Here is a 13,031-nt window from a genome sequence, read left to right as displayed (position 1 = left end):
TGTTTTGTTTTGTTTTTTTTTTTTTCTTAAACCCAATTTTGGGTAAACAGTTACTAAAGGGAGAGAAGCAAAGAAAAGAAAGACGGGAAGGAGGGACAGAAAAGGGGGTCAGGTCTTAGCTATTCTTAAAACATTTTATTTTTAAGAGAAAGAGAAATATAGATATATCTGAACCAATATGACAAAATATTAACATTTGTCAAATCTGAGTTGTGATAAAAGGTTCCATAATTTATCTGTACTTCGCTAAGAATTTCAGTATATTCCACAAATAAAGATTTTATAACACTCATTACTACTAATTCTACATTTTCTTAGAGTTACTACAAAACAGAAAACTTGTATAACCCAATTAAACCTGAAATTTAAATTTAAATTTGAATTAATATTACTAATATAATATTTATTCCATGTTTATATGAATAAGGCACTGAGCATGTGGATATAAAACTTAAAATAAACTGCCTTCAAAGATTTTCCAGTCTAGTAGAGAGCCACCAACTAATTTTGTTAAATAGCAAAATAAAGTAAGTACTAAACAATCTTTTTATGGCATTGCAAACTTTTCCACAGAAAAATGCCTGGGGAAACTTCTCGAATTATGTACATCTAAAACACAAAGAAACTCATAAACGGTGTATTTTTCAACCTTGGAATTGTGATAAATATTAAAGTATAATTTAGAAATAACACCTGGAAAGAGTAACACAACCTAGCTATATTTTCTCATGATCTCACTTAAAACATCAAGATTAAAATTCCAGAGCCAATAGAAAATGTATATTTTAAAAAAAGAGACATGGGTTTAATGAAAAATTTTTTTAAATAAAAAAAGAACACTATAAAATGTATGCATAATTCCAATTCTTTAATAGAAAAAAAATCAACATAGTATCTTACTTATTGTATACATCAAAACACCAAAAGCAAATTACAGGCTCTCTCTTCTCTATTTTGCTATGTTTTCTCCACTTCCATTGTGGGGAGATTGGGACTTCAAAAAAAAAAAACAAAAAAAAGAATATGAGAAAAATAATTTTTGAATAAATACAATATATAATTAAAATGGCATTTTGGCCTTGACAAGACTATTTAAATCCTGTTAGGCTTTTTATTTTTTACTAATTTCTTATTTATTTACTTTACTCATGTATTTATATTTTAAAATACAAGCATAATTTTCTACTTAAATCTAACCAAAATTTTATAGCCAAAATGAGTAGCCTCTATTTACAGAATATTTGTAAAATGTCACTAGAAATGTTTTTTCTCTTTGTCTAAGAATAAAAATGTTCTCTCCATTTTTATCGGAGAGAACATTTTTATTATCAACTGCCACAATTTACTTGGTGAAAGAAGAACTATGTCCTAACTAATCACACTGTGCCACATCCTTAAAAATCATACACATGAAATGGTGATAGTACTACTGATAATCATACCTCCTTATATCTATATGTTATAGTTTACAATGCACTTCTATAAAACATTATCTTGCTAATATCATCAATGTACTGTGAAATTCAACTGACAGAAGCAGGAGAATCTTCTGTATTCTTTACACAAAATATTGAATGTTCTAAAGCACAAAATAAGAGAATATAATCCGAGTTCAAAGATGAACTAAGGACAAATACTTTAAAACAATAAAAATGGAGTCGAAATGGCAAGGTTTATGTTTTCAGTCACAATTCATTCTCCTCTGAAAAGGATTCTCTGATATGTAATCAATGTTACAAGTTTTAGCAATATGAAAAATTTCACTCAACTTTTCAGTTACCATTCACTGCTTTCTACAGAGTTCTTTAGAATTTAAATTTAAAGGAAAATGTCTGTCAAAAGTGCTTCTGCATGTTTACTGAAAATGAAGCATAAATACAGGCTGGATGGTGTGTGTGTGTGTGTGTGTGTATGCGTGGGTGTGGGTGTGAGTGGGTGTGTGTGTGCGTGTAGAGAGGGAGAAAGAAAATGGACATTAACTGTAAGGAAATATAAAAGAAGCATTATAGAAGGTGTGTTTATAAATAAATGCGTAAGGAAAACTGGAAAAAAAAAAAAAGATTACTTCATAACCTATAAAGACTACCTGAGTAAAAAGAGTTACAGTTGGCCCTACCCACAGATTCCACATCTGCAGATTCAACCAACTGCAGATAGAAAATATTCAAAAATAAATAAATAACAATAAAACTATTTAAAAATACAGTATAATAACTACTTACATGGCATATGCATTGTATTAGGTATTATAATCTAGAGATAACTTAAAAGTATACAGAAGATTGTGCACAGGCTATAAACAAAGTCTCATTTCATATCTTGGGTATCCATGGATTTTGGTATTTACACAGGGTCCAAGAAACAATCCCCCATGGATAATCTGGGACAACTGTACTTTTTAATTACTTAAAACAAATTTAAGAATTTACCTGAGGAGAATTTACCTGAGGTGTCCAGGAAGCAGAAAATGGAACAGGAAAATCCACAAAACAATCTGGTGATTCTGCAGGATACTATTTAAAAAGCATAAAATTAGACCATTTTTGCTTCTGCGTGTTAATATCACATGAGGTATTTTAGAAAAACTAGATACATTAGGGGCTGGGCGCAGTGGTTCACACCTGTAATCTCAGCACTTTGGGAGGCTGAGGCGGGTGGATCATAAGGTCAGGAGATCAAGAAAAGGAAAAGGAAAAGGAAAGGAGAAGAAGGAAGGGGAAGGGGAACGGAAAGGGAAAAGAAAAACCAGGTATATTAGGGGAAAACATATTATTGTAACTGCAAATGTATTACATATAATTATTTTTGCTCCACTTTCATAGTGATGTTAAGAGCTTATTTATAGTCAACCTATGGAGGTGCAACTTTGGTGATTTGGAATTGCCAAAGCAATCAGTGTTGAGTAAAAGGTAATGAATTAAGTCAGTGTTGGGTCAGCCACTGAAGTTATGATTTGAGGAATGAACTAAACTGGATCTCTGTTTATCTTTAAAATAAGAGGTTAAATTAGTTGGTATTTACTTTTCTCCTAGTCCTAAATTTAATTTCAAATAGCATCAGTCACTATTTAAATAGGCAGTATCAGTTAAAGGAATTAAGAAACACACAAAAATGAATACATACAGCTGTCAATGTAAAAAACTGTTTTCTACATTAAAGATATTAATTTTAGCAAGAAGATAAAATATCTTCTGGCTTATTAAGGAAAAATAAAACATACTTTCTAGCAAGAAAAACCTTTGAAAGATTGGTAAATACAAAATTATTTCTTCAACTAGTCATACAAAAGTGGCAGTCATGAGGACAAACCAAGTTTTTAAGTTAACAAAGGCAAAAGGTAAAATTTCTTAAAATCAGTTTCCTTATTAGAGAATCATACTTAATGATTTCTCTATAATCCAATTCTGATTATTCAAAGTCACATGTAATTAAAAATACCCATTTCTTTCCATTAAAAAGCTAAAATGCACTGAAAGAAAATTAATTTTAGGAAAACTTTCATTTGACAAAATATTTAAAACAAGTTTTAGGCTTTCACTTTTTTCAGCCTCTTATTTTTCAGTACTCTGCTGGGTAAGCAAAAGGGAACAAAAAAATCACTATAGTATTTAACAAACACTTGAAATCAACACTTTCAAACATTTAGCTACAATGATCAGTTGGCTAAAAAGACTATCAATATACACTCTGACTAATGGTATCTGGCTATGTAGAACTAAACACAAAGGCAAATATATAAGAAATCATATAAAAATATTCCAGTGATCTACTTCTGGGGAAAAAAAAAAGAAAGAAAAAAAGATCATGCTGAAATTAAAAGAGGAAGTTCTATTTCAGACAATTAAAAACATCAGATGATATACTTCAGAGTATCATTGCTGTAATCACTGGAGAAACAATTTGTACACCATATTTAAAAATCGTGATTATCTCAAAGTAAATGTAGACAAAGACCTCAGCTTTCTTTGGTTCCACCTCTGTTAATTAACTTGTACGATCTTGAACAAGTCATTTAATTTCTCTGGCTGTTTGACATGTAAAAATGACAAAACTTAAAGTGTACAAAATCTCTTTTCCCTCTAAAATGTCAGAATTCTTTAAAAATAATAATGTTCACTTGAAACCTCTATGGGTCAAAAATGGAAAATTCAGTTCAGTTTGAGTTGCTGCTATTTATCTTGGTGATGCTGACAATGAACAATATCAACTCTCTAACTTAAATGATTCATCAATCTAGATAGAGAAATTAATGAAATGTTTACTGTATTTGGAGTAGATACACAAAGTAAAGTATTTGTGGCCCCATTAAGTACATACACAGCTCATTATGCTAAAAGAGTAAGATACTACCTTCAAGTAGGATTCAGAATAGTAAATGGTATCAGTGTACTGACATGGAAAGAGATCCACAAATAGTTAAACAAAAAAGCAAGTTAGAGTAAATATATGATTCTACATATATAAATGAGTGCAGTATGTAGTTTCTGAGATAATGACATCTTTCAAATATATTTTTATATTTGTAATACAATATGTATATAATAAATTAGACTGATCTTCATGCAAGTGGCTTTACTTCATATCTGAGTTAAATGAATACTTGTTACATGTGTTAATTACATTCATGCGCAAAATCAATTTTGTTTATATAACAAACTTCACATAACAGTACAGAACTTAAAAAGAACATTATATAAGTCTGGATGATTTATCATAAATATTAAAATATAAACTAGCATACTAGATATTCATTTTCAGAATAGCTTCTGAATTATAATAGTATTAACTACAATGTAGATGGACTACAATATAACAAAGTAACTTGATCAAAATTAAGATACTTTTCAATAGTAAGTTGTATAGGTATATACAAAACCACTGGCAACTAATTGTCAAAACTTTTACTTCCAGAAGTAATTTACAACAACAAAAGCTCCATATACAGGAGTATTAACTGAAAAATAAATATAGTATTTAATTATTTTCAAGTAAAACATAGTTCTCTAAATCTCATTTGCAGAAAATCAAATCAATAACTAAAAAAATACAATGATTACATAATAAGTATATATTTTTATCATACACAATATTTTTCAGACTCTATAGTATTAATATATTCTAAGACAAACTGTAACCAAGTCTGTTCTACGATTGGACTACCTAAGCAGTAAGGCTGACCCCCAAGTGAATACATACAAATTATAGCAGAGACGGAGTGCCCACCCTCTGACACATATTTGTAATTTGTTTTTCAAGTAGTAGTGATCTTGACCAAAGCTGAGGAAGCCCTGGGCTACTTCTTTTGTAAAGCAAAGGTAATTCAGTACAGAATGCACTGTAAGTAGTGCATAAAAATATACCTATAAAAACCACAAAATTTATCTGGTTTACTTCTACTTATTTTTTATTTACATATATATTTTTAATAAAGGACATCTAGTCAAAATGTGTATTTGTTTTCTTTGTGAGTTTCTTGGAGATGGTGAGGGGAAGTGGTAGAATTGGGAGAGTATGTATTCCAGAATAAATAAAACAAATGCATTTATTTACTGTATATTAAAAAAATCAAGTAATAGAAATAAAGGTTTGTGTATTTATGAAAAAAGTCTGCTTTGAGGTATGTTATTAATAAAAAAAATCAGCATTCCACTTAAAACTTAGTTTGGATTAAGATTTTGCATCATATACTCTTAATAGACAGTTAACGTTTCAGCTATTAACGTAGTTGACTAACAATCCCAGGCCCAATTTCTTTTTTTCTTTTTTCCTAAAATTTTTTTTTCCTAAAATATTTTTCAGTTAATATTCCTATATGTGGAGCTTTTGTTGTTGTACATTACTTTTGAAAGTAAAAATTTTGACAATTAGTTGGTGGTAGTTTTATATATACCTATACCTTTTTCCTAAAGAGAAAAAGACATCCTGGTTTTCTTCAAATTTCCGCAGTGATTACTAGGTAAATGATTAATATGCTGAACTTGTTTATTCTACTTATTTGTCCAAATTCACAATCTAGAACTAACATTTTTTTCCTAAAAAAAAAAAAAAAAAAAAAAAAATTGTCACATCTCAAAGACAACTGTGGTATACATATAAAGCTAAACTACATTGAGAAATAAAATTCAAATAAATCATACCAACATAAGATTCAGTTACATGCTTTTTTTTGTTTTTCTAAAACGGATTTTTTTTTTTTTTTTGCCAAATTCCTTCCCAGCTTAAATAAAGCTTTCTCTTCTCTTTTGCCAGAGTATCCATAAAAGTGTTTCATAACTACAGATGTTGCAAAACTGACCCTGGAAAATATTCTCCAGAGAAATACTAAAAGCATCATCTTATCTACCTTGAAAAAGTATAGAAAAAAGCAGACAAAATGGACCACATTAAATTGTCACATCTTCACTCTGCATACTACCAATAAATGAACTAAATGTCATCAACTTGGATTAATAATCTTGTAGGTATAGTTAAAGGCAGCATAAATTTACAGCATCATCTTCTTAGGAAGTAGAAGAGCTTGTAAAAATGAGGACAGGATGTATTTAAAATCTTTAGTTTTGGTCTTCATAGAAAAATGGCTAATTTTATTAAGGTACAAAATATAAACAAATAGAGCTTTGAAGGAAATGACAGAACCCTTGCCACTGGCAACATGTGACCCTTCGGAAGGATAAAGGCAAATTTCTCTTAAAAAAAAAAAAAGCATACCTTTACAAACTAAAAAAGAAAATAAAAATCTTTTCAATTTAATAAAAATAATTATCTAACTTATTTTACAAATAACAAGATTTCCATCCCACTAATTTTCTCCAAGACTTATCACATATGGAACTTAAAATTAGACCTACCCATTCTGTGTGTGAAAGAGATAATTAGTTATTTCTCAACCTGTCTGTTATAGAACCATTATAAGATATCAACTTTTCTGTGTCATCCAGTACAGCTTTATATATTAATTTTCTCTTGTGGAAAGCTTAAATGCCAGACACATTTTTAAAAAGGACAAACACAATTGATCTTTTTTCATCACTACAATCTTCTGAAAGAGCTGACTGATGATTCCTAGGAACAATAAAAAAAAAAAGTTGGACGTCCTGGTTTTCTTCAAATTCTCATGTTTCCCCAGTGATTACTAAGTAAATGATCAACATGCTGAACTTGTTTATTTTACTTATTTGTCCAAATTCACAATTTAGAACTAAAAAATAAAGATGAAACAACCATGTTTTGTGCCAATAAAATATGTGATTATATATCACTATCCTATAAGGGATCTATAAACAGAGGCATAACCTCTGCAAATTCTTAAAATACTTAAGTCAAAAAAACCCAGCCAAAGCAAACAAACTATAAAAAAGTATGCATATATGTTGTCTGTGTTAGGGAGTGGGAATCATAGGTAAGAATAAGAACTACAAAAGAAATTTATACTAACAGTTGAATGCAAAAGATTTTCTCAGTACAACTTGGGATAGTGGAAGTGTCCACTGTCTTCTACACAGGATGTTACAAAATTAACATCATGGTACTCTGAGGCTATAAAATTGTATTTGTAATATTTGTCATAAAGTCTATATTTTGATCAAATTTGGACTAAAATATGACATGAAACTGTCTAGGCTTTTGGAAACGTGGTGAATAAATTCTTTGAGGCTTTCCAAAATCAATGTTTTAAAGCATGATATATGTATTTTTAGATGCAACTAGCACTTCTTTACATTGAGAGCATTCACAGAGTTCATTTCACAAAGTATTTCCTGATCACAATAACAGTTTAACAAGGCACATACCTTTGCCTTCAACTTGAGAGTTATTAAATGCTCTCTACCAGAAGCATCTTCTGCTTTTAACTTGATGGTACTGAAGCAGGTATCCACATACACAAGTCTGGTGAGTAGAGGAGAATAAAAAATGATCACACCGGGGAGAGCTGGAGAGGGGAACTGGAGAAGGCAGAATTTGAAATGAAAATATTTGCTATATTCCTATTTATCCATTATAAAAATTAATCAGAAGAATTTCTGCATGCCAACCCTTTCTGCTGCTATAGATTTACTGCCGTTCATACACCAGCCTAGCACTTAATGCAGTCATATATCTCTGGATTATTTACAATGTGTGTCAAGACTCATGCTGTGGTCAGTGAGCACTATGTTTCAGTTTTCCATCACTGGAACCTTTGGCACACACAGCATGTTCCTGTCAGCCTCTACTTATGTACACATTAAACTTCCTGTCAAACTCTTTGATCCATTTCTGTAGTTTCATACAGTATGAGACTTTTATGCTTCCTTTGTTTTTCTCCTCAATGAATTTCTCCTATATTATCAATAATGTTACCATACAAAAATCTAGCTGATATTTGTTCATATACTCAAATTGATCCTCTAAGGAAAATCCTGTATAAGCACAGGTACAGCCTGGTCTCCTAAAAATAAATTTTCTTTTTGCACGATATATAGCTTCTGACACTTAACCTATGCATGTATTCAAGATGACTAATATTCTAAACATATAGCACAAGCACAACTGTTTTGGCTTTAAGTTACTCTAAATGCATGAATTTTCTACAATGGAAACCAATACCCTTTGAAATATATCATTCCGTAAAAATATCGTCCCGAGTAGCATAAACTACTGCCAAAACGGTTCAAATTTAGCAGTATATTTACTAGTGAACTGGGTATATGGATATTTTTGACATTTTTACAATACTATTTTCTTGTAAAGATAAAAAGTAGCCAACCGGGCGCAGTGGTTCATGCCTATAATCCCAGCACTTTGGGAGGCCGAGGTGGGCAGATTACCTGAGATCGGGAGATCGAGACCAGCCTGACCAACAAAAAGAAACCCCGTCTCTACTAAAAATACAAAACTAGCCAGCGTGGTGGCACAGACCTATAATCCTAGCTACTAGGGAGGCTGAGGAAGGAGAATCGCTTGAACCCGGGAGGTGGAGGTTGTGGTGAGTCCAGATTGCGCCATTGCACTCCAGCCTGGGCAACAAGAGTGAAACTCCATCTCAAAAAAAAAAAAAAAAAAAAAAGATAAAAAGCAGTCTAGGAGCATTGCAAAACTTATCACCCAGGCTGATACTAAGACCCATAGGCGTTCAGAATATAAGCCTCCTAACTTAGGAAATATATTTTTTAATATCACTATATGCCATTTAGATACTGACCAGGTACTATATGATGATAAAATGGGCTAATTTCAAGAAATGCACAATGAAGTTTTGAAACACTGCAACAAAAATATATCTAAATCTGAAGACATCTATCTTCAATAACAGAATGGAAATTTTATCCTAATCTGTAAAAAGTCTGGGTCTTAGAAAACAAAAGTAAAACTATTCTAGAAAGTGTTTTATACACATTAAAATAACAATGAGTATATTTTCTTTCAGCTGTATCTGTAAACACTTCACCTACAAAAAAAATTAGCATGAGTCTTTATCACATGTTTTACCATATGTCTCTAAAGTTCAGATATATCATCAGACTCTTAAAACTTCTACACTTCAGATTCAAGATGTTAAGCACATGCATTTATATTCTCTACTTCCTAAAAAATTAATCACTTAAAAAAATTAATATTTAAAAGGTATAAACTACAGTTACAAAAAAAAAAAGGAATAGTATTAATTAAAGCAAATTTTCAACAACTTTTAGGAAAATGTAGAGTAGTTAAAAGAGCACTGGCTGACAAAACAGAAAAGAAGGGAGAGAACAAGGACTCCAGGCAGAAACAGCTTGCAAAAATGCAGTGTTCAGGATAGACAGTATGACTGACATACTGGCAGAAATTACAGGAATTTTTAAGTGCATGATAAAAGGGGGAAGAAGAAATTTTAAACCAAATTATCAATAATAAAACTGCGTTAAAAAAATTGTAATTACTCTGCCACTAACTTTTCAGTTAAAAATATTTATGTAGTAGTAAAAAATTAAACTGTTACTAGTTACGATTTTTAGAATCCAGGAATACACAAAGCTAAAAGACTTAATTATAGTTATAGAGACTAATGTAAATATATTTGACTACTGCAATTTAAAATGAAGAACTGACAAAAATTGGGAAATAGAAATGGGAAAGATACCAGAATGGAAAATTAGAAACAATAAAATCTGTAATTGCTAATTTGAAAGTCAAGAGACACCATCTTTAATTGAATGGATGTGAAAGAGGTTTAAGAAACAGTAAAGCTATGGAAAAATTAAAAAAAAAAGTAGGAAAGAAGAAATAATACATTAGCTAAATTCTTTTTCATTATAGTAATCAGTTCATAATTCCTAAAAAATAAAGAAATATTGCATGTAGGCAGATTATTTTGAAACATGGAAGTTGTAAATATGAATATTTCAAAGTATTTGTCTCAAAGAATAAGACTGGGGATAGAAAATGATATGGGAGACTGTTTTTCATTACAAGCCTTAAATAGTTCATAACCATGATGAACACATACAGAGGGAGAGAGAAGGCATGCATGTTTAAGATGGGTGGAAGAAAAAACTAAACCACCACCTACTACTTTCTGTACTTCACATTGTTGCTCACCTTCACAATGTTTAAAATCATTTTTTAACATCTATAAAATAACACAGAAATAAAAGCTCTTAAGTTCTTTGTAATCACATAACATAAAATTATCATCATCCCACAATGTAAGTCAGAGAGGTAATACATTACAGAAAAAGTGTCACACTCAAAAATATGGCCTGTAAGCCACATTGGCCATGAGGTAGATTTTGTTACACTTTAAGACGTAATTTAAATAAAGCAGTAAAAAACATTTATAATTCCAGGTTAATATCAGCATGGCCATTTAAAATCAAAGTACATTTTACTCAGCGTGCTTCTTGGTCACTTTGTTTGGGGGATGGAAAGAAACCTTGCTGTGATTATTAATAGATGGAGTATATGTGACCTTGATTGTCAATTGCCCTCTAATATTTAACTCAACTTCTCCAGTTTGGTAACAGGATCCCTACCCCCAACCAACTACCAACAAAACCAAGTTTTAGCAGGATCCACTTCACCCAGCTAGTGACTTGTCCTAGCTGCCCTTGCAGGGAGGTGTTGGCATATAACTACATTTTGGCCAGTGGACTACAAGCACAAGTGATGTGAGCTTTTGGGGGATCATTTATAACAGAACTATGCTATCCTCTCTTCCCTCCTCTTATTCCCCTTTCCCTTAGACTAGAACTTGGACAGGCCAATACGAGCTAGCAAAGATCATGAGGACAGGAACAACACTCTATAAAGCACTAACCAACAAAACACTCTGTGATGATGGAGGTATGAGGTATCTGCACTGTTTAAAATGGTAGCCACCAGCCACGTGTCTATAACGGACTTAAAATGTGGCTAGTGGGTTTTTTTATTTTATTTAAGTTAACTTAAATGTAAATGTCAATAGATGCACGTGGCTACTGAACAATGCAGTCACAACGGATGGTTGAGAAACAAAACAAAACCTGGATTCTTGAATGTCCTTGTGGAACGAAGGCACCAACCCACTCTTGACCATCTGCCTACCTCTGAATTGTTACATGAGAGATGAATAAAATTCTACCTTGTTTCAACTACTGAGGATTTACATTTCTCTTTGTTAATAGCAGCCTAGCATATGATATAACTAATAGAGACTATTTATATCAATTTATGACAGAAAAAAGTATCTTGGTGTTTGGTGTATGGATGAGATCTTAAAGGAAAAAAAAGTGACAAACTCTTACAAGTGATATCAAATCAGTTTGTCTAAGAAAATCTATTTCATGTCGGGCACAGTGACTCATGCCTATAATCCCAGCACTTTGGGAAGCTGAGGGGAGGATCACTCGAACCCAAGAGTTCAAGACCAGCCTGGGCAACACGGCAAGACCTCATCTTTACAAAAAAATTTTTTTAAACTAACTCGTCATGGTGGCATGCACCTGTAGTTCCAGCTATTCAGGAGGCTGAGGCAGAAGGATTGCTTGATCCCAAAAGTTTGAGGTTGCACTGAGCTAGGATGGCATCACTGCACTCTTTGGTAAAAGAGAGAGACCATGTCACTAAATGTTTTTTCAGTCTATTTTAAGTTGGACATCTCACTTTAGACAACAGGGAATAAATAACTTTTATTCATTTAAATAAAATATAAATCATTCAAATAATGATTTAGGAAACTATCCAGTGGAAAGCTCAAACTTTTAAATAAAATGCTAGCAAAAAGCCCACAAAATAAGAATTAAGATTTGTATTTAGAAGGAGTTTAGATATTATCACTAAGTTAAGCATATTCTAAAATTGACAAAGAAAATATAAAACTGAAGTATAAAATCTAAAGAAATAAAATATTTTACTTTTGGCACTCCACTTTGTATTTATCATTTGCTATACTTTATAAAATAGCTTTTTAAACATTTAAAATATTTGTTAATAATAAAGCTTCAGTGATGTTTTGTTGTTGTCCTGTTAATAGCTGAATGTTATCAAGTATAACAAAGCAGAAGAAGTGTGTTTTATAGCTCTTAAAATACTAATATTGACCAAGAGTTTAAGTTATTTAGCTTTTATTTTCTTTAGTCAACTAGATGCATTTAAGTAGTATTAACATCAACAGGCAGACTGCTTCAAAAGACAGACCGAAGACCTCTGTGTTTTAATAAAGCATCCAAGTTTCCATTTTTATTGCCACTCTCAAGTTTAAGCATTAACTACTTCATATCTAGATTACTAGAAACAATCTTCCTAATGGGTGTCTTTACTTCCTCTCTGTACACGAATCCATTCTGCCTTCTGTGTCTAGATTAATCTTCCTAAATACCTGTTTAATCATATCAATCCCTTGCTCAAACATATTCAATGAGTCCCTACCACCTGCACATAGAGAATCATTAGCCTAGCAGTGAAGACCCCTCAGATTAGCCCTAATATGTTAATCCCCTTACGTGAGCAACTGATATACTCCAAAGTCAAAAAATAAATTGCACATTTCTATTGCTACAACCTTGCCTTCACCATTCCTTCCCTTTAAAGGCTCT

General features: G+C 31.5%; 1 protein-coding gene across 7 annotated transcripts in view; it reads right to left on the bottom strand.

Annotated features, from left to right (window-relative positions):
• Positions 1-13,031, bottom strand: part of FANCL (FA complementation group L) — an 83,943-nt gene that overhangs the window by 36,438 nt on the left and 34,474 nt on the right. For 3 of the 7 annotated variants that reach the window (XM_015112413.3, XM_077958687.1, XM_077958689.1), the window contains 2 exons: positions 7,791-7,887; positions 2,430-2,513 (listed from right to left, as the gene is read on the bottom strand). The exons of 1 other annotated variant lie outside the window; for it this stretch is intronic. In XM_015112413.3, coding sequence (XP_014967899.3) covers positions 2,430-2,513; positions 7,791-7,887 — 181 coding nt within the window. The remainder of the gene's footprint in view (positions 1-2,429; positions 2,514-7,790; positions 7,888-13,031) is intronic. 3 more of the 7 variants (XM_001115119.5, XM_028832470.2, XM_077958688.1) reach the window with 1 other exon arrangement.

Source organism: Macaca mulatta, chromosome 13 (assembly GCF_049350105.2).
Source record: "Macaca mulatta isolate MMU2019108-1 chromosome 13, T2T-MMU8v2.0, whole genome shotgun sequence".
NCBI classification, from domain to species: domain Eukaryota; kingdom Metazoa; phylum Chordata; class Mammalia; order Primates; family Cercopithecidae; genus Macaca; species Macaca mulatta.
Note: the sequence above shows the minus strand (reverse complement) of the source record. Positions and strands in the feature narration are given on the sequence as shown.